Source organism: Octopus bimaculoides, chromosome 19 (assembly GCF_001194135.2).
Source record: "Octopus bimaculoides isolate UCB-OBI-ISO-001 chromosome 19, ASM119413v2, whole genome shotgun sequence".
NCBI lineage: Eukaryota > Metazoa > Mollusca > Cephalopoda > Octopoda > Octopodidae > Octopus > Octopus bimaculoides.
In genome coordinates this window covers 41691682-41716832 of record NC_068999.1, presented here as the reverse complement: position 1 = coordinate 41716832, position 25151 = coordinate 41691682, and the positions used below count along the sequence as shown (strand labels likewise).

The 25151-nt window shown below is 36.3% G+C and overlaps 4 protein-coding genes across 4 annotated transcripts in view; 2 read left to right on the top strand and 2 right to left on the bottom strand.

Moving 5' to 3' along the window:
• Positions 1 to 8783, bottom strand: part of LOC106873573 (proteasome subunit alpha type-1) — a 10213-nt gene extending 1430 nt beyond the window's left edge. Inside the window, exons 1-9 of the mRNA XM_014921004.2 lie at positions 8626 to 8783; positions 7307 to 7351; positions 5735 to 5836; positions 5184 to 5287; positions 4963 to 5051; positions 3832 to 3902; positions 2829 to 2958; positions 1749 to 1828; positions 1013 to 1084 (exon numbers count right to left, since the gene is read on the bottom strand). Coding sequence (XP_014776490.1) covers positions 1013 to 1084; positions 1749 to 1828; positions 2829 to 2958; positions 3832 to 3902; positions 4963 to 5051; positions 5184 to 5287; positions 5735 to 5836; positions 7307 to 7351; positions 8626 to 8628 — 696 coding nt within the window. The 5' untranslated portion in view covers positions 8629 to 8783. The remainder of the gene's footprint in view (positions 1 to 1012; positions 1085 to 1748; positions 1829 to 2828; positions 2959 to 3831; positions 3903 to 4962; positions 5052 to 5183; positions 5288 to 5734; positions 5837 to 7306; positions 7352 to 8625) is intronic.
• A 42-nt stretch (positions 8784 to 8825) lies between these two features.
• LOC106873564 (uncharacterized) lies at positions 8826 to 14733 on the top strand. The gene is made up of 2 exons (XM_014920992.2): positions 8826 to 9106; positions 10337 to 14733. Exon 2 carries the CDS (start codon positions 10351 to 10353, stop codon positions 14731 to 14733), a length of 4383 nt encoding a protein of 1460 aa, XP_014776478.1. The 5' UTR covers positions 8826 to 9106; positions 10337 to 10350.
• A 973-nt stretch (positions 14734 to 15706) lies between these two features.
• Positions 15707 to 18967, top strand: LOC106873565 (uncharacterized). Its single transcript, XM_014920993.2, has 2 exons — positions 15707 to 16071; positions 18451 to 18967. Exons 1-2 carry the CDS (start codon positions 15757 to 15759, stop codon positions 18730 to 18732), a joined length of 597 nt encoding a protein of 198 aa, XP_014776479.1. The 5' UTR covers positions 15707 to 15756; the 3' UTR covers positions 18733 to 18967.
• The window catches only part of LOC106873574 (uncharacterized), a 16501-nt gene continuing 10123 nt past the window's right edge, over positions 18774 to 25151 (bottom strand). The window contains exons 6-7 of the mRNA XM_014921005.2: positions 24613 to 24770; positions 18774 to 23683 (exon numbers count right to left, since the gene is read on the bottom strand). Coding sequence (XP_014776491.1) covers positions 23581 to 23683; positions 24613 to 24770 — 261 coding nt within the window. The 3' untranslated portion in view covers positions 18774 to 23580. The remainder of the gene's footprint in view (positions 23684 to 24612; positions 24771 to 25151) is intronic.

Below are 25151 nucleotides of genomic sequence, written 5' to 3'. Positions count from 1 at the left end.
ACTGGCTCCCGTAGGATTTTCGAGTGAGATCGTTGCCAGTGCCCCTGGACTGGCTTGTGTGGGTGGCACATAAAAGACACCATTTCGAGCGTGACCGTTTTCGTGCGGGTGACACGTAAAAGCACCCACTACACTCTCTGAGTGGTTGGCGTTAGGAAGGGCATCCAGCTGTAGAAACTCTGCCAAATTAGATTGGAGCCTGGTGTTGCCATCCGGTTTCACCAGTCCTCAGTCAAATCGTCCAACCCATGCTAGCATGGAAAGCGGGCGTTAAACGATGATGATGATGATGATGCCAGTGCTTCCCAAAGTACAATCCATGAAGAATTCTTATTTCTTTACTGCCCACAAGGAGCTACACACAGAGGGGACAGCAGAATTCCATGAAGAATTCTGTCCAGGATGTCAGTTTGGGACCTTTCCTTCAATTTATAAATTGTCAGTCTAACAGATTCCAGTCTTATAGTTTCAGACTGGAATCACATGTTACAGCTCTATATTTAAGAGATGAGGAATTATGTACATTATTTATATTTGACAGATATTTGTCCTCATCTTGTTTGTTGTTAACACAACGTTTCGGCTGATGTACCCTCCAGCCTTCTTCAGGTGTCTTGGGGAAATTTCAAACCTGGGTTATATTTCACAACTGTATACCACCACCATCATCATCAATTGATCGTCTGCTGTCCGTGTTGACTGATTTGACATGATCTGGCAAGTAGCAGGGCCGTGTTGGGTGCCAATGTCAGCTTTGGCCTGGTTTAAATAGCTGGATGCCCTTCCAATGCCGACCAATTTACAGAGTGTGCTGGGTGCTGTTTTTCTCATGCCACCAGCATTAGGGAGGTTACCAAGTACCTCACAAGACCAGAAAAACCATAAGCAAAAAGGCCCCTCGATTAAAGGGGAGGGGCAGTATTTGAAAGAAGCAGAGGTGGCTACTGTCAAATGTAATGTCAAGTCAGTGAATTGATACAATAAAAAAACTGATTAAATAACAGAAGGATACAAATTCGTTAACGCCCTCATTATCATAAATGGTAAATTTTGTGTCTTCACCAACAACAGACAAGGAACAATTCTGAAAAAGAATAAATGAAAAACAGAATGCATAAACAAATAAATAAAACATGTATATCCAAATGCATTTTAGAAATTTCAGAATCCAGGATTTCCAAAAACAATTTCTTTTTATCAAAAATGAAACTTTCTGAAAATCCTGACTATTTGCAGATAAGCTTCTCCAATGCTGGCTGCTCTTTCTGTTGCTTTTGTAGTTTAGCCCTAGGTCAGACCTGATTAAGATCACATATGGTCTTGATGCTGTAACCATCAAAACTTTTTTCTTTTTATGTATAATATACTCAGAAAGATTTGGCTGCTATTTCTAGCAGGTCAAGCAAACATAAGATTTTCTTGTTGTTTTCTGTTCAATCTTACTGTTTAGCCAAGGCCAATGTTGACTGAAGTGAGTTACAAATTGCAGTGATCCACACATGCAATGTTGAATGCTGTTCCTTGTGCTGAACCAAGACATGCAGGTAGGAGATATTTTGGCGTCACTGGTTCAATGCTGACTTTTTTGACATCAGATATCTTGTCCCTGGGACCGTTTGGCTTGTGAAAATTGTTTTCATTCTAATTGCCAACTAACTTGTAATTACAACTACCAAACTAGTAAACTCTGTTATGTGCATTGGAATTAAGAAACGGAAAAGGAGAAAAATAAATAATATAATCCATACCTTATTAGTTAGTTCTACGTCTTGAGGTAAAGTATCACGGAGAGCTCTCAGACCATGTCGCACCAGTTCATTTACTGAACCTAAGCAACAAACAAAACAAACACGATTACAGAAAAAAAAAAAAAAAATATATATTCTTGTTAATACAGAACATAGGCACAGATGTGGCTGTATGGTAAGTAGCTTGCTTACCAACCACATGGTTCCGAGTTCAGTCCCACTAAATGGCACCTTGGGCAAGTGTCTACCACTATAGCCTTGGGCTGACCAAAGCCTTGTGAATGGTTTTGGTAGACAGAAACTGAAAGAAGCCCGTCGTATATGTATGTGGGTGTGTGTATATATATATATATATATATATGTATATAGTTGTTTGTCTGTTTTTCACCCCACCATCGCTTGACAACCGATGTTGGTGTGTTTACATTCCCATAACTTAGCGGTTCGGCAAAAGACACCGAGAGAATAAGTACTAGGCTTACAAAGAGTAAGTCCTGGAGTTCATTTGTTCGACCAAAGGTGATGCTCCAACATGGCCGCACTCAAATGACTGAAGAGAATAAAAGAAAAGAACATGCTTCAAAGATCTTTTGAAAAATTCCCAAACCTTGAGATTGTGTTTTAACAAGTTCAAGTGTAAAATTTAGAAACCCAGTGTGTGTGTGTATGTATGTGCGTGTGTGTGTGTTTCCTTGTCTTTGCATTGGGTGATAGTTGTAAATGAGTGTCTCCAATCACCCATGAATATGATATTACTTGGCAAGATGACAAAGGTTTGGGGACAGGATGGGCATCCAGCCATAGAAAATGCACTTCCACAAATTCCACCCAACCCACGAGAGCATGGAAAAGTGGACATTGAAACACAGGATGATGATGATGATGGTGGTGGTGATGGTGATGGTGATATGATGATGATAGTGATGATGGCAATGATGGTGGTGATGGTGATATGATGATAGTGGTGATCGTGATCATAACGATGATGATGGTGACGATGGTGATGGTGGTGGTGGTGATGACGTTGACTCTTTGGGGGTAGCAACATCAAAAGGGTTCATTGGTTGGCTCAATACTTACAATCTGAGAAATCTTTCAGGTGTTTTTCCAAATAGGTTCTGGCAGACTGGGACCGTGCTCCGATGGCCATACACTTGCAGTCGTAGTAGTTTGCTGAAGGACATGTCTGATAAATGTGAGGCCCCATGCCCTTAAATGAAGAACAAGAACATCAATGAGAACAGATTCAGTGAATAAACGACGTGGTTTGAAGAGGAAGATCTGCTGTGTGTACAAGTTGATAGGATTTAAATATATTTCATTTGAGAAATTTCAAATCTTCAATTTCTCTCATAAACACACATACATGTGATTTGCACAATATTCCTAAAAGGTTGAGCAACCGATTTGCACCCCACCCCCTTGTTCGTTCATAGTTTCCGTCTACCAAATCCACTCACAAGGCTTTGGTCAGCCCGGACTACAGTAGAAGATACTTGCCCAAGGTGCCACGTAGTGGAACTGAACCCGGAACCTTGTGGTTAGGAAGCAAGCTACTTACCACACAGCCTCTCCTCTGCCTGTATTTATATATATATATATATACAAATTCATCTTCATTTCATGCCTGTTTCCTATACTAGCATAGGACAGACATTTTGACAGGATTGAACAGGTCAGAGGGCACACGGGGACACACATATATATGCGTAAATGGCAGGTAAAAAGCACCTTTCAAGCATTGGGCCTCACAGAGGCAATGACCGAGACCTTTGGCACAATGTCGTCATGCTTGAGAAGTCCCATCAAGCCAAGTAAAATTGCAGTCGTGGCAGATACTGGTGTCATGAAAATGGCACATAAAAGCACCCATTACACACCTGGAGTGGTTGGCGTTAGGAAGGGCATCTGACCATAGAAACCATGCCAAAACAGACTCCCAGCTCGTCAGTTCCTGGCAAACCATCCAACCCATGCTAGCACGGAAAACAATGTTAAATGATGATACACACACATACATGCACATAAATTATATACACATAAATCAGTGCAACAAGAACAACAACCAATGTGTTTTACTTACATCATAACCAGCAACAAGCAATCCAACCCCAAATGGTCTCCGGCCATACCGTTGAGTGGGGATTTGAGATTCTGCTAAGTCAAGGAAGAACAGCAAAAGCAGTTTTTTTTAAACAAAAGATGGGAACACTTCAGAAATAAAACATCATTGCATTATCCAAGGTGGCAGAGATGAAGGGAAGTGGTGGTGGAGTAGACCACATACATGAATTCAATTATAAACCAGATACTGATTAAGACACATGACCCTGTCTACCTTAATGTAGCCACAGGCATGGTTGTGCAATAAGAAGCTCACTTTGAAATTACATAGTTCTGGGTTCAGACCCACTGCATGGCATACTATAACCTTGGGTTGACCAAAGACTTGTAAGTGGATTGATAGACAGAAACTGAAAGAAGCCTGTCGTATAGGTGTGTCTTTGCATGTGTTTATCACACACGCCCTCCAATACCAAAAGAAGCCTGTTGTATGTGCATGAATGGGTGTGTTTGTCTCTCCTTGTTTTCACATCATCTGATAGTGGTAAAGGAGTGTCATTGCCATGCAAGCGGTGTTATTCATTTCCAATATTTTGCAAGGCTGTGTCTGGCCCAGGGGGAAATATTACCTTGGTTGGAAACAGGTGAGAGTTGGTGACAGGAAGGGCATCTGGCCAAAGAAACTCTACCTCAAGCGAAGTCTGTCCAACCCATACCAGCATGAAAAAGAGGTCCTAAAATGAGAATGATGATGTTGATGATGTACCTGGCTGAAAAATGGGGTCAGCTCTCACTTCATTGTTGTTGTTCAGCCCCAGATCAAGCAGTCTTAGGACCATCCTGTTTGTGTTGGTGCCACATAGAAAGCACCCATGCTGGTACTTCATATAGAACATTGGTGTTGGTGCCACGTATAAAGCAACCCTGTCCACACTCTGTAAAGTGGTTGGCATTATGAAGGGCATCTGACCCTAGAAACCACGCCAAAACAGACAATTATAGCTTGGTGCAGCTCTCTGGCCTTGCCAGCTTCAGTCAACTTGTCGAATCCATGCCAACATGGAAAACAGATTTTAAATGATGATAGTGGTGATGATGAAAAGCAAAGTCAACTTTGGATTAATAATAATAATAATGATAATAAGGATACTGTTTCCTATCATGCAGACCAAACGAGAAATTGGTAACGGTTCATCATAAGCATATCTTGAATTCAAGCACTCAGTTCTCATGAAGTTACTGAAAACATAAAACAACGAATCAGATTTTCTTAGTAATATACAATAACAACAAAAGTAAAAGCATTTATAAGTATTTCAATGTAGCAGAAACAACAGAGAATCTCACAAAAGTGACCAGTTTTTATATTACCTGATCAAACGTGCATCAGCTGTAAGGCCAGCAATGGAGATGCCAACGTGATCATCTATTGGAATTATCTTCTTTTGGTGAGCAGAGAGCTCTGACGGGGCACGCTGTAAACAGAAACAACACCAATACAATCATATTTTCTTTATTAAAATGAATGATGGTGACAGAACAAAAGTTTTGAATAGAAATTGTAAAAGCTATATGACAGGGAAATCGGGGAAGAAAATCACTCAACACAGAGATATATTGATTGAAACAATAAAGAAACTCAACGTAGTTGTTCAGGCTGCTAGAAATAACAACCACATCTCTCTCAAAATCAAACACCACCATCAGCAGCAGCAGCACTGATTTACTCATGTTTAAGTCACACAATTTTATAAATGGTAAAACTGGGGTGTGACTTATACATGGGGCAAAGCTAAACTATGAAAGGGAAAAAAAAAACGTAATATATATATATATATATATATATATATATATATATATATATATATATATATATATATATATATACATACACACACACACACACACATACAAATATGTACCTTTAGTGCAACTAAAACTGCGTGATTCTTTGATTTGAGTCCAACTGTAGCTGAACCTTGTTTCACAGCTTCCATAGCATACTCAATTTGATGGATACGACCCTGAAATAACATTAAAAACACATATTTAGAAATACTGAAAGAAGAACGAATATTCATTTTATAATTCTTTTGCTGTCATCATCAGGCGCAGGCATGGCTATGTGGTAAGAAGTTTGTTTCCCAACCACATGGTTCAGGGTTCAGTCCCACTATGTGACACCTTGGCCCAACCAAAGCCTTGTGAGTGAATTTGCTAGGAGGAAAATGAAAGGAGATACACACACGTGTGTGTGTGTCCTTGTCTTGACATTGCATGATAGTTGTAAATGATTGCCACTGTTATACAAGTGGTGTCTCTTATTTCCAATATCTTGCAGAAACAAGTCTGGCCATGGGGAAATATTACCTTGCTTGAAAACAAGCCAGAGTTTGTGAGAGGAAGGGCATCTGGCTGGAGAAAATCTGCCTCAATAAACTCCATCCAATTCCAGCAAGCATGAAAAAGCAGAGAATAGGTCTACTGCCCAAGAACAAGTAGAGACCATCCAACAGGCTTCTTCAAATTCACTCACAAGGGCTGACTCAAGACTCATCTAGAAAACACTTGCTCAGATGCTGTGCAGTAGAACCAAATTAGGAGTCATGTGATTGCAAAGCTTGTGTCCATTTGTTGCAGATTGATCACCTCAAGGCTTGACCAAGTCCTCTCACTGAACCAGCAAATAACCACTGCTGTCAGTTACTGACCAAACCATAATGAAGCCCTGCTGAAGACTGCAGTTATTTTGATTAGCAAGTAGTGCAACCTACAGCCTTGTCTTTCGTTGTTTACCATTGTAACAATGTCAAACGAAGTAATAGTAGTACACGCAACCTCGTTTATCATGGATTCATACATTACTGATCCAGGGTAATACAAGTACGCTAATAATGAACTGTCTTACACTTATCACAAATTGATTTGCGATATTACAGGTCAGCAATTAGTCGAAGATTTTGCCTGTACAACAAAAACATTCCAGTGACTCCCACCTCAGACTGCTTTCTTTTTAAATGGATTTAAATAAAATAAAAAAAAACCATGATGGTGCTTGAACCTAATAAATGACAGACAAATGTATTCTGCACAGGAAAAAGTAGAGATAATCAAGAACTATTTTATTGCTGTGGGCCACGATTTTGGTGTCAATGAATTTATCATTCGTTCCATTTACAAAGTGTATGGAGATGATTCATTTATCACTGTTTTTTTAAACCAAATCCGTGATAAACGAGGATAGATGTATTATTAAAATGTTCTAAAAGGCGCTGACGCGATTATTCAAAATCGCAAATGTGTTAAGAGTAATCAAAAAGTTGAAAAGCAACAAAGAATACATCATTGTTGAGCTCTTCAAAGCTTGTTTGAATTTTTGTTCAACCCTTACCAATAACAGCTCGCCTGAAAATATTACAGGAAAGATTCACTGATGCAGGTTTTCGAAGTTTTCCAGGTGGAAAAAAAAAAAAAAAAAGTTAGTTTAAACTCACCTGTGGGCTCCACACAGTAACGTCATTGTCATACTGATTTCGGAACTGGAAGCAGAAATTAATTTAAAACATTCTAATTACATGTATAATTTAAATTACAAACAAAAATTAAAAAGAAAAATGGAAAAGAAAATATGAAAAAAATTGGTAGGGCCTCAGACAAAATATTTAAAGTTATTCGGCAATGTTTGTTTATGTCGCATTACGTTGTGAGTTCAAATCCCACCCATGTTCATATTGCATTACATCTTTCCGAGGTCGTCATTTCAAACATTCCCCCACCTCTCCAGAAAGAATCAGGGGACGGAATAAAAACTTTTAGAATAGAACGATAAATCAAGAAAATTGAACCTACATTATTTTTTTAAATGAACAAATAAACTCGTTACTTCGAACTGAATAAATGACATTAAAAGACAAAGAATCAGAGAGTGCACGGAAGTTGTAAACATTTGTGTTTGGAGACAATTTTTCTGGTTAATCTTCTCGAGATAAACAAATCTTTTATCTATAGAGGATTAACAGCCCAATCGTCCGATCCTAATACTTTTTATTAACTCCCCCTCATTCATTTTTGGTCTCTCGATATTGCATGAATATCATTTATTCATTCGAAGCTGATAATTTACTCCGATGCCACTCTGAACTTCTCTCACTCCATGCGATCGTTTGGCCACAAAAGGCTTGTAGATCAAGCATACTTATATATTTAGACATGCTTGTAAGCACTGAATCTTTTTTTCTTTTTTTTTGACATCTTGGGGTTTCGTTATTCTTTGTCCTTCGTTCTCGTAAGGTTGAAACTTGTCAAAAGACTTCATAGTTTATGGTGACCACATATTTGGATATTGCTTGATCGTTTTCATTGACAATCTTATGCTAGGATAATGCTAAATTCAGGCTTTCTAGTTTTGGGAGGTTTTGTGACACACACATACATACATACATATATGTGTGTCTACGCATTAATAAACCGAGCAGAGGGGTAGAAATTTACCGCACTAAATTCACACCTTGTAAACTGTCCACATGAAATCATCAAAAGGAATTATTGAGCTTTCTTACACAATAGGCTCAGCACATTTGTCCCAACAAGCTTGTATTGAGCAAGCTAATGCTTTCAAGTCTAAAAATCCAAATCCTACAAACGCATATATCATATACATATATATACATATAATCATAAGACAATGTACAAATCTGAAAACTTTTTTAAAAAGCAGCATGTCCCACAGAAAGAGAGAATATATTTAAGAAATTAAGAAGAATGACAAAACAATAAACACATCAAGTAATCTGTTCGGCATCAAGATATTTACCATAACGATTAGACTCGATTCAATCCAGTCCAACAACAATAATTACTAAAATATTTCTCCAAAAAGGTCAGGAATTGGAACAAAAAACTTGTTTCCCAAAAATGACTCAGGAAAATAAACCGCTACCACTATTTCTACCTCTTTGCGAGAAGAGCTCTGAATTATTTCCCCTTGTTGTTTGAATTAATTTATTTTTTCTTCTGTCGAAACACCGGAAGTTTACCAGAGTTAAATCCCTTTATTGATTATTATTATTATTTTGACTCTGCTGTGACTCTAATTAAAGACTCTCCGACCGTGATCGTTGCTTTCCTCCCAAGACAGTGTTTGTAAGATCACATAATCCAGTGTATCTGTCCTTCTTCTTTTATGAGAGATGAGGAAGATTTTGCTGCGATCTCTCAATAATGCCTGGAATCTCTATCAGAGAAATAAAATTATTTGAATTTTGCGCCAAACAATTCGATTTGTTATGAATTATGTAAGTCTTTTTTTTTTTAATCTCCTGTAAGAGCAATGAGTAATAAAAGGGGAAATGGATAAGTTGGTATTTAAATTGTTTCGGGGGGTTTTGTTTTTAATTAAGCTTAAAGAAACGCAGCTAATTAATTAGGTATTCAGCTCAACTGATTTACTTTTTTAAAAGGAAACGTTTCTTATTGACTAAACTAAATGGGCGGAGGTAAAGATCATGGGGTCCCCTTTGGGATTTAAACTTTTTTTTCTTATACAGAAACACTATATCGAGGGCAGAGATTCCGAATCTGCAAAAAAAAAAAAACATTTCAAAATTTTAATTTTTACCCCCGATCAATTTCTTAAATTTTCACTTTTTAAAAAAAATTTGGGGCGAAATACGTAGAAAAATATGGAAATTATGATTCTGAAAAAAAAAAAATTTGTAAAATTTTAATTTTTCAAAAAAATAACCCCCTCCCCTATGACAAGAAGTGAAATCGAAATGTTTTTTTCTTCTAATGTTTCACGCATGCGTAGAATTATAAAATAGCAGACGCAAAAAGTATCTAAACAGAAAACCTGATATTTTGCTGGGTTTCTTTTACAGGAGATAAAGTTGTCGTATCCCCCACTGATAGACGTTTTCCAAATCTGCGAGACTAATGGGGGGAAATTATTCTCAAACCAGAGACCTGACGAAGTGGGTCCCTAGAAAGCAACCTAAGATGTTGAATTAGGCAAATAGATTAAATCTTCCAAACTTCTTTTATTACTGTTGTAAGGACTTAACTTTAATCTAGTATTTAAACCTGGATTAATTTTCCTGGATATAATTATTAACCTTAAAGAAAACTGATCATTGATTGCAAAGTTTTGTATTGTTAAAACAGATTAATTATTAAAATAAACGTTTCGCTTTACCTGTTGTATTCATTATGATACTTTGATTAATTCTTTTGTTACCATATTTTTGTTGAAATATGGTCTTTGTTTCGATTAATTTTTAAAAAGTAAGAAGAATTTAACAAAATAACTCTGTCAGTATTATGATGCTATTTGGATCATAAATTAATACGAAATGTTAATTGGAAAGGTTTTTTTTTTTTTTAATTTAAATATCTTCAAAACTGGAAGTTTGTATCATAGAAATAGGGGCAGTTTCAGACAATTTGGTAACAAAAGATTTAAATCTTCGTTAAATGCATTTGCTGTTTCTTTCTGTTTCAAGAATTACTTTTTCATTACTTTTCAGATTTAAAATAACCAATGCCGTCCAGATTCCATGCATTGACCATAGCCACAGTGGTTAGAGTTCGAGATCCAAAAGTTACCTACCCTTATTGCATTGAATGCTACAGTAAATTACTAATCAATTGTCATTCAAGAACTTGGCGCTGTTTACGATGTAAAATTAATTACAATAGATGTAATATTCCTCAACGGTATCGACTCTCTCTAGAAATTGCTGATGGATCTGCTCTTTGCGGTGCCACAGTTTTTGGCAAAATCCTAGAACCTTACTTTGGATGCTCTGCTGAAGAGATACATTGTTTATTGCATTCATATGATTCAAATTATATAAAGAATTTGTTGAATGGCTTTTTTACTGGGAAGAGTTTTTTGTTTGGTTTTAAAACTTTATATCCTCTTGAAAAATCTGATTTCAACATGTCATTGTTATCAGTCTTGAAAAGCAGTTGCAGAAAACAGTGCCAGACACTTCCGACTGATCTAATTGCTTCTCAGATGATTAACTGCAATATTGGTATGGCATGCACACTTAAAATACTTTTAACTAAAAATAACAATTTTAAAACTCAAAACACTCCTCCTGCACCCCTTGAACAATTTCTTCAAACACCAGCAGCATTAACTCTGACAGAATCACCACTATTTATTGAACGGACCAATAGTAGTTCTGCTTTTCCATTAATTTCTCAAGAGTTAATTGTTTTAACATGTGAAATGAATCCATCTGGGATTCAAATTAGCAGAAATCTCTCAGGTGTGTTAATATCAAGTTCTGGGGAAAGTGAAACCCCTAATTTCATTAACTCTTGTTCACAAAGAAACCCTTCATTTCATGCAACGAAGTCACAGTCAACCCAGACTTACAAATCTTTCATTACAAACTGTTTTCCTGATTTGTCAACAGAAGATATTTCTAATCATTTGCTTCATTCTTATAAGAATGTTCCATCTGGAAGTCATGCTAATGTAAAGCATCTTCCAGAAGTTTCTCTTGCTAATAATCCAAATGAAGAAATTCTTTATTATGCATCTGATTGTGAAGATGTATTTTTTGAGAATAACAACTCTTCAGATATGGGGCATAAATATTCACTGGCAGTACCTATTCCACAGAAAGAATATTCTACGGAATGTTCTTTGAATGTAAATAATTATAATAATGTCTCTTACGCTCCTGAATCAGAAGACTTAGAGGCTTTCTTAAACAGCTTTGGCAATTCACCAAATGAACACTTTTCTGAATTTCAAGAAAATACGAAACTAAGTCAAATGCATACGACAAAATCTAGTGAAAAACAGATGTGTTTTCTAAACAGTTACAATTTTAAAACAACTCTGAAAGAAACTTCTTGCAGTAAATCAAATCCAAAGATGGTTACAGTGGCTGCTGTAAACAAGATAAGATGTGAAGATATTTGTAAATCTTCAAGAGAAACTGGAGACTGGAAAATAAGGGAGATAAATATTTTGTCTCTTTTAAGCTTCCATTCATCAACTGTGACATATTTCCTTCTCAACTTGTCAGTTCCATATCGTTTTTTAAAATGTATCTGGGAAAGTAATTGCAGAGTATATGATAACCCAAGGTACAAAAACAAGGACAAATCAAACAGAAGTAATTTATTCACTGGCAATTTGACTTGCCATTCTAAATTAATGATACATAATTATAATCTAAATAGTTGGAGTGAAGCAAATCAGTTTTGTGACATTAGAAATAAAATTGTTACCAGACAACCTATTACAGTGAATGATGACAAATATTTACTTAAAAGTGAGGATTTATATTTATCGTCTAGTCCAGCTAAAATTGTCACTAAAACTACTGTCAACAACGGAAACATTTCTAATGTATATAGTAAATATCCTCTAAAAGTCTCTTCTACAAATGAATACTTACCAAAGTTCCAGTCTGCTGAGAGACACATGTCTGCTGTCGATGTTATTAAAGAATCATCACCCAAATCCAATCCTTCAAATAGTATTTGCAATATCCTTCCTGAAGACTTTTCAAAAATTGCTGACATGTCGAGTATTCCTCGTGATTCTTGCATTGATGTTTCAGTCATTAGTTCCTTTCACATTAACAGAATGTTCTCTGAGAATGAATCTATAAATGGCAACATGTCTACATCTGCTTCTTTCAAACAGCTTTCTCCATTTCAAGAAACAATCCATCCTATAAGGTGTTTGTCTAAACGACTTCCAAATCAAGATTCCTGCCTAGAAAGTGAACCATCTTTCCTAAATGAATCTAAGAAAAGGAAGAAATGTAATCAATGTCGCTCATATCTTCCAAGATGTCTGTGCAATGATTTTTCAGAAAATAAAGAAAATATTTCATATAATGGAGGAAAAGAAGCTTTATGGTTTTCTAAAAAATTAGGCAATGCAAGCTTATCTGAAAGCAAACAATTTGTTAATAAGACTCTTCGACCACGCAATAAAAACCATCATTCTGTTCCAACCAAGGGATCTCAAATCTCTTCCAGGATCAGGAAAAGTCAGCTTTCAGACTTACCATTTGCAGATGGCTTTCATACTTTCTCAACCAATGTTAATCTTAGAAAATGCCATAGTTTCACTTCTACACCAGTTCCACATTTCCATATTTATCAAACATCATATAGAAATCTGCCACATAAAGATTCTTCAACTGAAGAAAATATTGAACGCTTATTTCCAATAACTCCAATTAAATGCTCTTCAGAGAACCAGAAACAGTCTCATCCAAATTCTCCTTCAAATAATTCTGTTGAAAGTCACAACTCTGAGTCTTATGTATTATTACCATCTGGAAGTCTTCAACAAGGTTGCCAAGAGAGTCCCAAAGAAGAGGGCAATATGTCACAGGACTTATTTGATCCTTCGACTGAATTGTTTTTATCCTCTCCTAATCCAGATGTCGTATTACCTGTCAATACTTCAGAAGACCTATTTAGCTGTTCTTGGAAATCTTCAAACCAATTTATTCCACAGACACCCAGTAGTACTCCAGTTTCAGTAAGAAATATTTGTTTAAATAGAAGAGATGGTATTAACAATTCTTTCAATCAACGAAATTCTAAAAAATTTAAGTATTCTCTGTCCAAATGCCTTTTAAAAAGACAAATTTTCAAGAAAATCAATAATTCTAATCAATTCCAAGCAAAATGCCAAATGAAAAATTTGTCTCCTTCCAATACTATTCCAAAGACAATCAGTGTGCCATCTTCACCCATGGGACCCCTCAATAGAAAAGTTCAAACATTCATAGATTCATCCGAAGAAATATTAGAAACTTATACTAACTCCAGGCCTTTGTTTTCTCCAAGAATATTGTCTCAAAATGAGTTCAACTCACCAAAAACTACAAATTCTATAGAATCAAAAGAAATCTCTAGATGTAATTCTTGTAATTCGTTAATCATTCCTAAAACAATGGGGAATATTTTTCAAATTATGGAACAATCTCGTGAATCAGAACAGTTTTGTAAATCCTTTCCTGAATCACAAGATTTATTTTCGCCTGAAATTCTGTCTGCAACACAAGATAAAACGAAACATTTGTTTACTTTACAAAACACAAATACCATTTCCATAGACAATCCATTTCATTCCTGTTTTAAATTAAAACCCGATGTAAATCAACAGCAAACTCCGTCCCCTGAAGTATTTACAGAAACTCTTTGTGATGTCACATGTGAGATTTTAGATGCAGAAGTCCTACCAGAAATCCATGGTCTATTGAATCAAAATTCAACTAAGGTCGATTGTAAAATACAGAATAAAACTCATTTACATCAAAGAACACCTGTGCTATGTAATAAAACATTGGATATTTATGCCTCACCTGATTTATTCTGTACACAACCAGACGATTCAAATGTCCATTCACATCTGTCTGAAGATTTCTGTCAAAACGTCCAGACTCTTCCACAGTCACCTGACATATTCACCTCAAACACTTCTGTTCAGAGTGACACTCCCAATATACTTCCTGAAACACAGCCTGATGTAGATAATTCTATACAATCACCAGATGTATACAATGAAACAGAGACTAACTCTTGTAACCTATTGCTCTCCACTGATACTTTTTCTCCAACACAGAAAAGCAAACCAAAATATTTATTACACTCAATTCATCCACTTTGTCGCACACCTGAAAGTACAAAGCACTACATATCGTCCCCGGATATAATCTACGAAACACAGAAGAACACACAAGATCGCATGAAGTCACCTGACATATTCAGTCAGACACAAGAACCATTCTTCAAACATAAAAATAAATATTTATTTTCATGGAACCAAATTTCCTCACCTACAAAAATCACAGATTTACAACATAAAGACACAGTTTGTAAAGTTTCCACTTGTTCTAATTTAGCATCAAGTACTGACAATATTTTATGACATTGTCTATTACAATTTTCTTTTAAATAAAATTTGTAAAATCTTAATTGTTTCTTTGCTAATGCAAAATATCGTTAATTTCCTCACAATGTAGTTTGCTTATAACACCAATTTATGTTTTCATTCCTAATACATTTCTGACAGATTCGAACCAGAATATCTGATCGCTGTTGTTTTCATCATCAGAGAACACCTCCTACATTTAGACAATGTGTGCTCATAGCTCACGCAATTCATTACTGTAAGGAAAGCAGTGAGCTGGCCGAAATGCTTAGCAGTATTTCGTCTGTCTTTACATTCTGAGTTCAAATTCCACTGACTTTCTTTTCATCATTTTGGGGTCGATAAATTAAGTACCAGTTGCATACTGGAGTCATTCTAATCGACTGGTCCCCTCCCCAGAAATTGCTGGGGGGCAAACGAAGCCCTTTTTATAATTATAAAATATTTGTAAAATTTACCTAAGAGGTTTTTATTTCTGTGCTGACCACCTGGTAAAAATCATTAATAATTTTTACCCTTTATTATTATTATACTATACACACACACACACACACACACACACACACACACACATATATATATATATACATACACACACACACACAAACAAAGCTTCTACTAAGTTTCCTTTGACCAAATTTCACTCACAAGGTATCAAGGTATTGGTTGAGCAAGTCTCATGAAATTTGCTCAATGTGCCATGCTAAATCTGCTAGAAATAGCAACTAAATCGCAGCCTTCCTCGGTTGTTTTCAAACACTGCCCTGCATGGCACCGGAATTTCTATGTTTGCCATAAATTTTAAAGTTAAGACTTACGGCATAAGAAATTCCTTGCAAACGCTTAAACATATCGAGAAACGATTTCCCAATAATTTTATTAAAGAGAAGCATGATTAATAAAAGAAAATTTAATTGGCAGGGGCATAGTAAAAGAAAATTTAATTGGCAGGGGCAAAATAAAAGAGTTGTCAAGGGAGAGAACTCTGTGTAATCGATGTCACCTTGAAGTTTCGACAAGATGGAGGGCAATGTGAATAAAACAGGGCAGGAAGCCCTGGTTGCCCCAAATGAAAAGCCATGGGAAAAGAAAAGGAGACTGGCTAGGTTGGCTGAGTACAAGGGTAGTCAGTATCCGCCTTTTTCTATCGAGCCAATGCCTCATGAGCGCCAACGTCTCGATGGTAAAGGCATGACAGATGCAGATCGACAACTCAGGAAACAATGGTTACTCGATCAGAACCTGTCCCCCAATGAACCACGTTATGTCCCTGAAGTCCACCCGAGAAATGTATTTAAAAGGATCGGTTCAATGCCCTTTGAAGCCCTCTACAAGGTAAGCACAATAGCTGCTTATTTTACATTTAATTATTTCCTTGTTTTCTTCTTGGAAGATGATATTAACAAAATATAAAAACAAATTATCATTAATTGTTTGTATTGTGTTTGTACGACCGTTAGAAATAAATTATTGTTCAACCTAAGGTCAACCCTGAACAAACCTATGATCAATGACGTTCTAAGACTACGTTATCCTTCATGTTTTTCCTTTAATACAGTAGAATGCGATCTGAAGTAGAGTTAGCTGTTATTGCAGGCAGACCGACTGGCTTATATTATTATATTTTTTAGTTTAATGATTCCAACTCCGTATTATTGTTTCGGACCGTAAAGTATTCAGGATACCGGTCTTATTCAGTACCTGTACGCTTTTCAAATGCCAAATAGCCGTGTGGATGATGGGTTAATAAAATGCAACTAAACAGATTGTGACCTCTAAACCCAGATTGGCTCCGATGGAGCGGACCTGTGATCAGAGACATTCTAGGTGTGACTATCCTGCCTTTTTCATGGCACAGTGCACCGAAGATCACATTGGTGTAGTTCTTTGTTTTTAAATCGTTAGAAGGTGATTTTACTGTTATTTCTAACAATGCGAACAACCTGCTTGAAACTCATGTTGTTTTGACTTTTTTGTTGTGTATTTAGAAAAGGGGAATCACTATATAACAACTTCAGTATTCACCTTGTTGGAAATAGACATCAGCCCGTCCTAGAAAATAGGAATTTTCACTGAAATTCAAGGTTGACCCCCCCACCACCAAATATTTTAAATCAAAACGGTCAAAGCAATAACACTTTTGATCAGAGGTTTGCTCGATCAGGTCCTACCTAGTGCTAAACAGCATGTGACATATTAGCTAATGTTAACTGGTGTAAGAAACATACTGCTTCGCATTATTATAATTCTACACACACGTGTGCCCATCTCCAATTGGAATTTTTCTCCAGTTGCTCCCACCTACGTTTATATGATGCAGGGTAGCTTTGTACCTCTTCCATAGCAAGACACTTATCCTTCCATCATGCTCTAGCCTTTCAGCACCCGGCACAGAACCCATCGCCCCTCTTCATCCTCTCAAATACTACCCCACCATCACCACCATCAGTTCAGTTGCGAATGCTTTTTCTTTCTTCCTGTTCTTTTCTTGTCTTATAAGCATTACATCCAACAGAGCAACCTGAATGCTAAAGGGTTAATAAATAATTGAGCACAGATGTGGCTGTGTGGTAAGAAGCTTGCTTCCAAATCACATGGTTCCTGGTTCAGTCCCACTGCATAACACTTTGGGCAAGTATTTTCTATTATAGCCATGGGCCAGCCAAAACCTTGTAAGTGGATTTGCTAAATGCATACTGAAAGAAGCCCGTCGTGTGTGTCTCTATGTATATATATCATCATCATCATTTTAACATGCACTTTTTCATGCTTGCATGGGTCTGTGTCATTTAAGAGCTAACTATTAGAGGCTCTCGTACAGCTCTGAGTTCTTCATCGAGTTCTTCATCTTCAGAGCCATCCTCAGTATTCTTGTGTAGCACTCATCCACCATCTGAGTGAGTTTCTTGGTCAGTGTCCAAGTCTCAGACCCATACAACAGCACAGACTCCACTGCAGCAACGAAGAGATGGATCTTCAGGTCTTTACAAAGGTCCGACTTCCCAATCTTTGTTCTCAGATACAGGAAGTCCTCAACCAACTCTAGTGGCTTCCTGCCTACATTCATAATCTTCTCTGGCTTCTTAATATTCTCTACCAGATACTTTGTCTTAATTTCATTCATTTTCAGTCCCACACTCATTGACACAGTCTCCACCCCTGTATGAACTCCTCTGCCTCCCTCACTGTGTTTGCCAACAGAGCTATGTTGTCAGCAAATTCAGCATCCAATTTTTTTTAGCCCTCACCCTCCTGCTCTGCTCCACCTTAATAATAATACTAATAAAAACGAGAGCACTCAGAGAATGCAAACCTCTGCCAAGGCAACACCAACGTCCTCTCAACGATTAGCCGGAGATGATTTTTTAAAATGAGAATATCTGAAATAAACTCGACTGCTCTCACAAATGAGAATACTAAAAATGAACCTGACCGCTCTCAAAAATTAAGTAAAAACGCAGGAAAATAATCCAGAATCCTTGTCCAGTACTGGATCAGTCATAAAATCTAATCAGTTCGTGCTAGTCACGAGGCCAAACATCCCTGAAAATTTCATCCGAATCCATCCAGCAGTTCTTGAGATATCTTGTCCACAGACAAACAAACAAACACAACTAAAAACAATACCTCTGCCTTTGCTAAGGCAGAGATACTAATAGTATATGGATGTTTTAACATTTTTCTTACAAAACTGTTTTTCTTTTTCTCTTCTAGGTATTGAAACCAATTATCGGCGTAAAACCAGCTCTAGTTGTTCGTCGCAGTTCTCCATGGATTCTTGGAATTTACGGCACTCTTTGTACGTCCTATTATTTTCTCAAATACCAGCCTAATGACTGGAAGAAAACCAGTGGCTTCTACGTACGGTGTGTACAACCACAATATACAATGGGTATGGCAAAACCTTTCCCTGAAAAAGAAGCGTCTGATTACTATGACAAGGGGTTCAAATCACGGCAAGTGCTACTCAATGCCAAAACTAGCTACATTGAATAATTCTCAAGGGAAACTGCTATAAAGACCTGTGGACCTTTAGATTCTTTTTTTTTATTTTTTTTTTTTACTCTAGCTGAAGAAACTGAGTCCTGTGATTTTAAAGAAGGTTATTATGTTTGTTAGGGGTACTGCCTCCTTCAGGGGTCTTTAACAAATATAAAAAACAAAAAAAAACAAAAAACAAACGGAAACAGTGTAAAAGCAATTTATTAAAAATGAAAATTTATTAAAATAATTGTTTCTTTGTGTGATAATTTAAGGGTATGTCCCACTGGTTCTCCAACAGTGTAATGTGTTGGTACAAGTTTGGCTGTAAGGTTAAGAAGTTTGTCTTTTGCAACCACTTGGTTTTCAGTTCAAAGTGCCACAAATTTCTTCTACTATAGCCCAGGGTCAACCAAGGCTTGGTGAATGAATTTGGTTGACAGAATCCATACAAATCTTGACGTAAAAAAATATAGGTATGACTGTGTTTGAGTGATTCACTTTGCAACCTAATTTTGGATTTAGTCTCACCTTCATGACACCTTGGGCAAGTGTCTTCTATTATAGCCCTGGGTTGACCAAAGTTTTGTGAGTGGATTTGGAAGATGACTATTGAAAGAAGCCCTTCGTATATATCATAATCATCGTTTAACGTCTGTTTTCCATGCTAGCATGGGTTGGACAGTTCAACGGGGAGTCTGAGAAGCCAGGAAGTTTGAACCAGGCTCCAATCTGATCTGACAGTGTTTCTACAGCTGCATGCCCTTCCTAATGCCAACCATTCTCAGAGTGTAGTGGGTGTTTTTTACGTGCCACTGGCACAGGGGCCAGATGGGGCTGGTATTGACCACGTTTGGGTGGTGCTTTTACATGCCACCATGTGTGCATATTTGTGTCTCCTTGTCTTGACAGCACATGAGATGAAGTATTTTCCTCAAAAACACAACACACTGCCCAGTCTGGGAATCAAAGTCACTCTCTCTGGGTCACGAGTGCAAAACACACTAACCACTAGGCCACATGCCCTCACGTGTATATGTGTGTAGCTTTATTTAAGGTGTTGCACACTGCTGTCCTTTGAAGCGATCTCCTTGAATAAAGCCACAGATGAACAAACTGGATGCAAATGGAAACCACATTGTGAGATATCAGTGTAGCAGAAACGTATGTCAGACACATTTAACTTAAGTAGGAGTAGCTATATAGGTGCAGGAGTGGCTGTGTGAATATAGGCGCAGGAATGGCTGTGTGGTAAGAAGCTTGTTTTCCAACCACATGGTTCCAGGTTCAGTCCCACTGCATGGCACCTTGGACAAGTGTCTTCTACTATAGCCTTGTGAGTGAATTTGGTAGATGGAAACTGAAAGAAGCCTGTCATATATATATATATATATATTTGTGTGTCTGTGTTTGTCCCCACTACCATTGCTTGACAACCAACGTTGCTGTGTTTACGTTCCCGTAACTTAGTGGTTCAGTAAAAACAAACAAAAACAACAGAATAAGTACTAGGCTTACAAAGAATAAGTCCTGGGGTCGATTTGCTCGACTAAAAGCGGTGCTCCAGCATGACCGCAGTCAAATGACTGAAACGAGTAAAAGAGTATAATTGACTTTAATAATACAAAATGTATAGATATGTTATTTTTCTTGTTCACTGAGTCGCCTTGTATATATCTGCAGTTCTTGGTGGTCTAAATTGGATATGCAATCTGTGTGGTTATCTTTTCTCACCTTTGGACCTCTTTGATTGACTTTTAAATACCAAAAAAAATGTTATAAGCAGCTCATGAAAATTCCAGACATTTGCCAACTCTTGTCCTGAAAAATCTCTTATCAAAGCAGGCAATGACCAAGGCCTTTGGCATTATGTTGTGCTTGAGAAGAAGACCCATCAAGCCGAGCAATATTGCAGTCATGGCAGATACCAGTGTCACGCAAATGGCACCCATGCTGGTGGCACATAAAAAGCACCCATTACATTCTCAGAGTGGTTGACGTTAGGAAGGACATCCAGCTGTAGAAAACCATTCCAAATCAGACTGGAGCCTCGTACAGCTCAGTCAAACCGTCCAACCCAACGGACGTTAAATGAAGATGATGATGATATATATTGCAATAATCATAACAAATACAACAATAAAATATAAAATATTTTATTACAAAATCTTACAAAGATACTTTTTTCAAATGTTTCATTTTTATATATCTATGTGTTCATGTGTGTATTATATATATATATATATATATATATATATATGCATAAATATATATACACATACATGTATATATATGTCTATAGTTATGTACAAATTTAGACAGAACAATATAAAAAGAAAAACCACAATGACAAGTCTACATTTCACAAAAGTGAATGTTTAAAAAAAATTAATCAGAATTTCTAATAAGAAATTAAAATTTTTTTTGTTTTGTTAATTTTAATTGAAATTTAATTTTTTTATTTTATCATATAAACCTCATATTTGATACCAGACTGAGACCATCTCTGGTCTTATGATACAAATTCCTATTCAAAATGCTTTGCATTAAAACCTTTCATTGAAATATCATGAATTTATATTTCCCAAACTAGCTTAATAACGTGAGAATTATTTTCATAAAGTCTTCTTTAATTTCAAAATTAATTGAAGTAAAAACAGTTTATTTCAACAGGAATATGGTGACAAAAGAGCTAAAAGGAGGTAGTAACAAAATTTATATAATATCTGAATTTCTTTCAAAGAAATATATAATTGATACAAAGATGAAGTGGGTTGATAATGACCTGGCCAAGTCTATAGCATCGACCTGTTAGTTTTATTGTTCTGTACAAGGTCTAAAGAGAGGAGGTCGGATGAAATATGTTAAAGATGCCAACAGGAGAGGGTGTCTATGGCAAAAATGATTAATTTTCCAAAGACCCATTTTGCAATACTTTTTAAATACAGGAATCGACCTGTAGTTTGGTACTTTTTTTTTTTTACTTATTTCAATAACTGAATCATGACCATGCTGGAGCACTACCTTGAAAGGGTTTCAGTTGAGCAAATCATCCCCACCCACCACCAGTGCTTATTCTGTTGGCCTCTTATGTTGAACCACTAAGTTATGCAAACATAAACAAACCAACACCAGTTGTGAAGCAGTGGTGGAGGACAAATACACACATGCACATGTATATGTGTGTGTATATATATATATATATATATATGTATATGGTCTTCCACACAGTTTCCCCTTGCCAAGGCTTTCGCCAGTCCAGGGGCTATAGAAGACTCTTGCCCAAGGTGCTAACCACACAGCAATGGCTCCAATGAGGAAAACCCTCTGGTCCTATGATACAAAGGCCCTACACCACCCATTTTTGAATATTTCACATTAAAACTGAAAACTCCCATCACAATTTCAAGTTATGTTTCAAACACATCAATTTAACAATGAATAAATTTTGTTAAATCCCACCCACCAAATTTCTTGATATTCTCAAAATTAATTCTAACACTCATTGGTACAATGATACATATACACTCCCACCTTTTTTAAGTGTTTATATCAAAATTAAAACCTCTTGTTAAAATTTCAGGCATTATTTCAATCATATCAGCTTAATAACAAAAAAACCATTTTGTTAAATTTCCTTTCTCCGAACCCATTTTTCCATTTTTTTTTCTTTCAAAATTAACTGAAAATGCTTTTCCTAAGAAATATGCAGAGAAAAGACTTTTTTAAAAATCAAAGGAAAGTATACTTTCATTTAAGTTAGTATCAAAAGCGTTAAGTAAATATCTCAGATTGTTTTGCTTATTGTTTATCATCATCATCATCATTTAACATCCGTTGTCCATGCTGGAAGGTGTGCTTTCCAGTGTGCCAGCCCAGTGAAACTGTCCAACACATGACAGCATAGACAACAGACGTTAAATGATGATAATAAACAATAAGCTTAACATCCTGAGATATTTACTTAGCATTTTCAATACCAACTTACCTGAAAGTATCCTTTCCCTTGGTCCCAAGACACAAATCCCACCATTAAATATAATCTCCGCACCTTCTACCTTGTTCTTTGATTAAAATTCAACCGATCTCACCATTTAGCTAGTAATGATCATCTCCCTTACAATGATTGGCCAAGGAATATCGCATTTTGTTGGAATGGTTAAAAGGAAAATAATGGGTGTTCAAAAAAAAAAAAATCTATGAATATAATGTAATATATTATACATTGCACTTTTGACTTTGTCTAAAGAATATTTGCAACTTTATTGTTTGTTTTTGTTTCAGTGATCGGAAGTTAAAATCTACATTTAGTAAAGAAAAAAATTCCTTTTTAATCTGTAAGATTTAAAAAAACAAAACAAAAACAAACGATATAATAACCTAATGCGAATTAAAACATTTCAAATACAAAATAAGACCTAAAACTATGGTAGCTGAGTGTGGGTGGGTGAAGTTTTACTATGTTTTTTTGTGAAAATATTTGAAGGGAATATTTTATCTTGTCTTAGAATTAACATGATCTGGAGAATATATTCAAAAGGATGGAGGCATAAAGAACAAAAAAAAAAATAATTAAAAAGTGACGTGTGTGTGTGTATATATATATATATATATATAGACATCAATATAGCTGAGGGAAGAAAAAGGACTTAAATTCCTGGCTATTTTAGATGCTTTGGATTAAAAAAAAAAATTAAAAAATTATTACAAAATAGAAAATTTAAAGAATCTTGTTAAATCTATGATGTTTGTGTTTGATAGGTATTTCTTCAAATGAGAAATAAAATAGAAAGAACCATACTACAAATTTACTAAGCAACAGATTATACAAAAATATTCTTTGGAGAAAAATATAGCTTAGCTCTACAGTTGAAACATTTTTATGTACAAAATGGTTAAAATTACAAGAATCCAACTTATTCTGAAAGAAGAAGCTCCACCAATTCGGCACTTCAATGTATCATACCTAAAACAGAAATAAAGCAGAAAAACATCGTAAATGTTAGTGATGGCATGAATGGTAAAGGCATGAACATCACAACTCTCCTCTCATCCCTGAAGTTAAATGGGTGGATAACCTGCATCCCAAAAGATGAAGCAACTTCCTTGAAGCTCGCTTCCCAATTGCATGTTTTTGGTTTCAAACCCCACTGCATGGCACCTTGGGCACTTGTCTCTGATAGTTCCAAGGTGACCAATGCCTTGTGAGTGAATTTGGTAAATGGAAACTGAAAGAAGCCTGTTGTATAAGTGTATATATACATGCGTCGTTGTTTAATGTCTGCTTTCCATGCTGGCAAAGGTTGGACGGTTTGAATGAGGACTGGCAAGCCAGAAGGCTGTACTGAGCTCCAGTCTGATCTAGTAAAGTTTCTACTGCTGGATGCTCTTCCTAACGCCAACCACTCTGAGAGTGTAGTGGGTGCTTTTGCGTGCCACTGGCACGAGGGCCAGTCGGAGGCACTGGCAACAGCCATGCTCGAATTTTGGGCAGTGTTAATAACTTTGCATTAAAATCCAATATTCAAATGCTTCAAAGAAAAGCATTAGCTGAGCATAGAGTGTAATGTGAAATTAAATAAATAAGAGAAAAGGAAATTATGCAATGAATTTCATTAGCTCACAGCTGTTTCTGCTGTGGGATGCAATGCAGTCAGAACTAAGTGTTTGTACATCACCTTATAGCTTCACTGGAGCTTCTAAAATGAAGTACAAGTTTATTTGGGGAATCATTTATATTTGCATCTTATAGCAGAAACGTCTGTAAGCTAATGAGATATATTAATTAGTTTCCTGTTTCCTTGTCAGTTATTTAATTTCACACACACACACCATACAGCTCAAAACATTTTTTACCTGTTTCAATTTTTGTTGTACCAAAAATACTGATCTTACCTGTTTGGCTCATTGTTCATCTTTTTCCTGTATTCTTCAACCATCGTCTGACCGTTGTAATACCACTGCAGGTCATTAAATGGGTACTCATAGCCCTGCTTACATTCACATTTGTAGGAACCTTCTTTGAATTTCAAATGGGATTGCAATGGAATACACTGGAAACAGAAAGAATAAACTCTTATTGCATCACAGTGCAACCTGTTTCTGATGAAAACCGACGAAAAATATTTAAAAACCAAAATAGAGAACTAGAAAGAACTAGAAATCTAAAATAGATCATAAAGGCAAATAAAAATAATTAGCGATCCGAACGTGATCGATGCCAGGGCTGCTTGACTGGTTCTCCCAGTCAGTCAGTCTCCTGCATATCACAGGCCTTTAATGGGAACTTGACTTGAAGGACTTGAGGACTTCTAATATACATATATATATATATATATATATATATATATATATGCGTATTAGAAGCATCAGTTGTGGCATGCAAGAGAGACGATTGCGCTGGTATGGACATGTGGTGAGAATGGATGAGGATA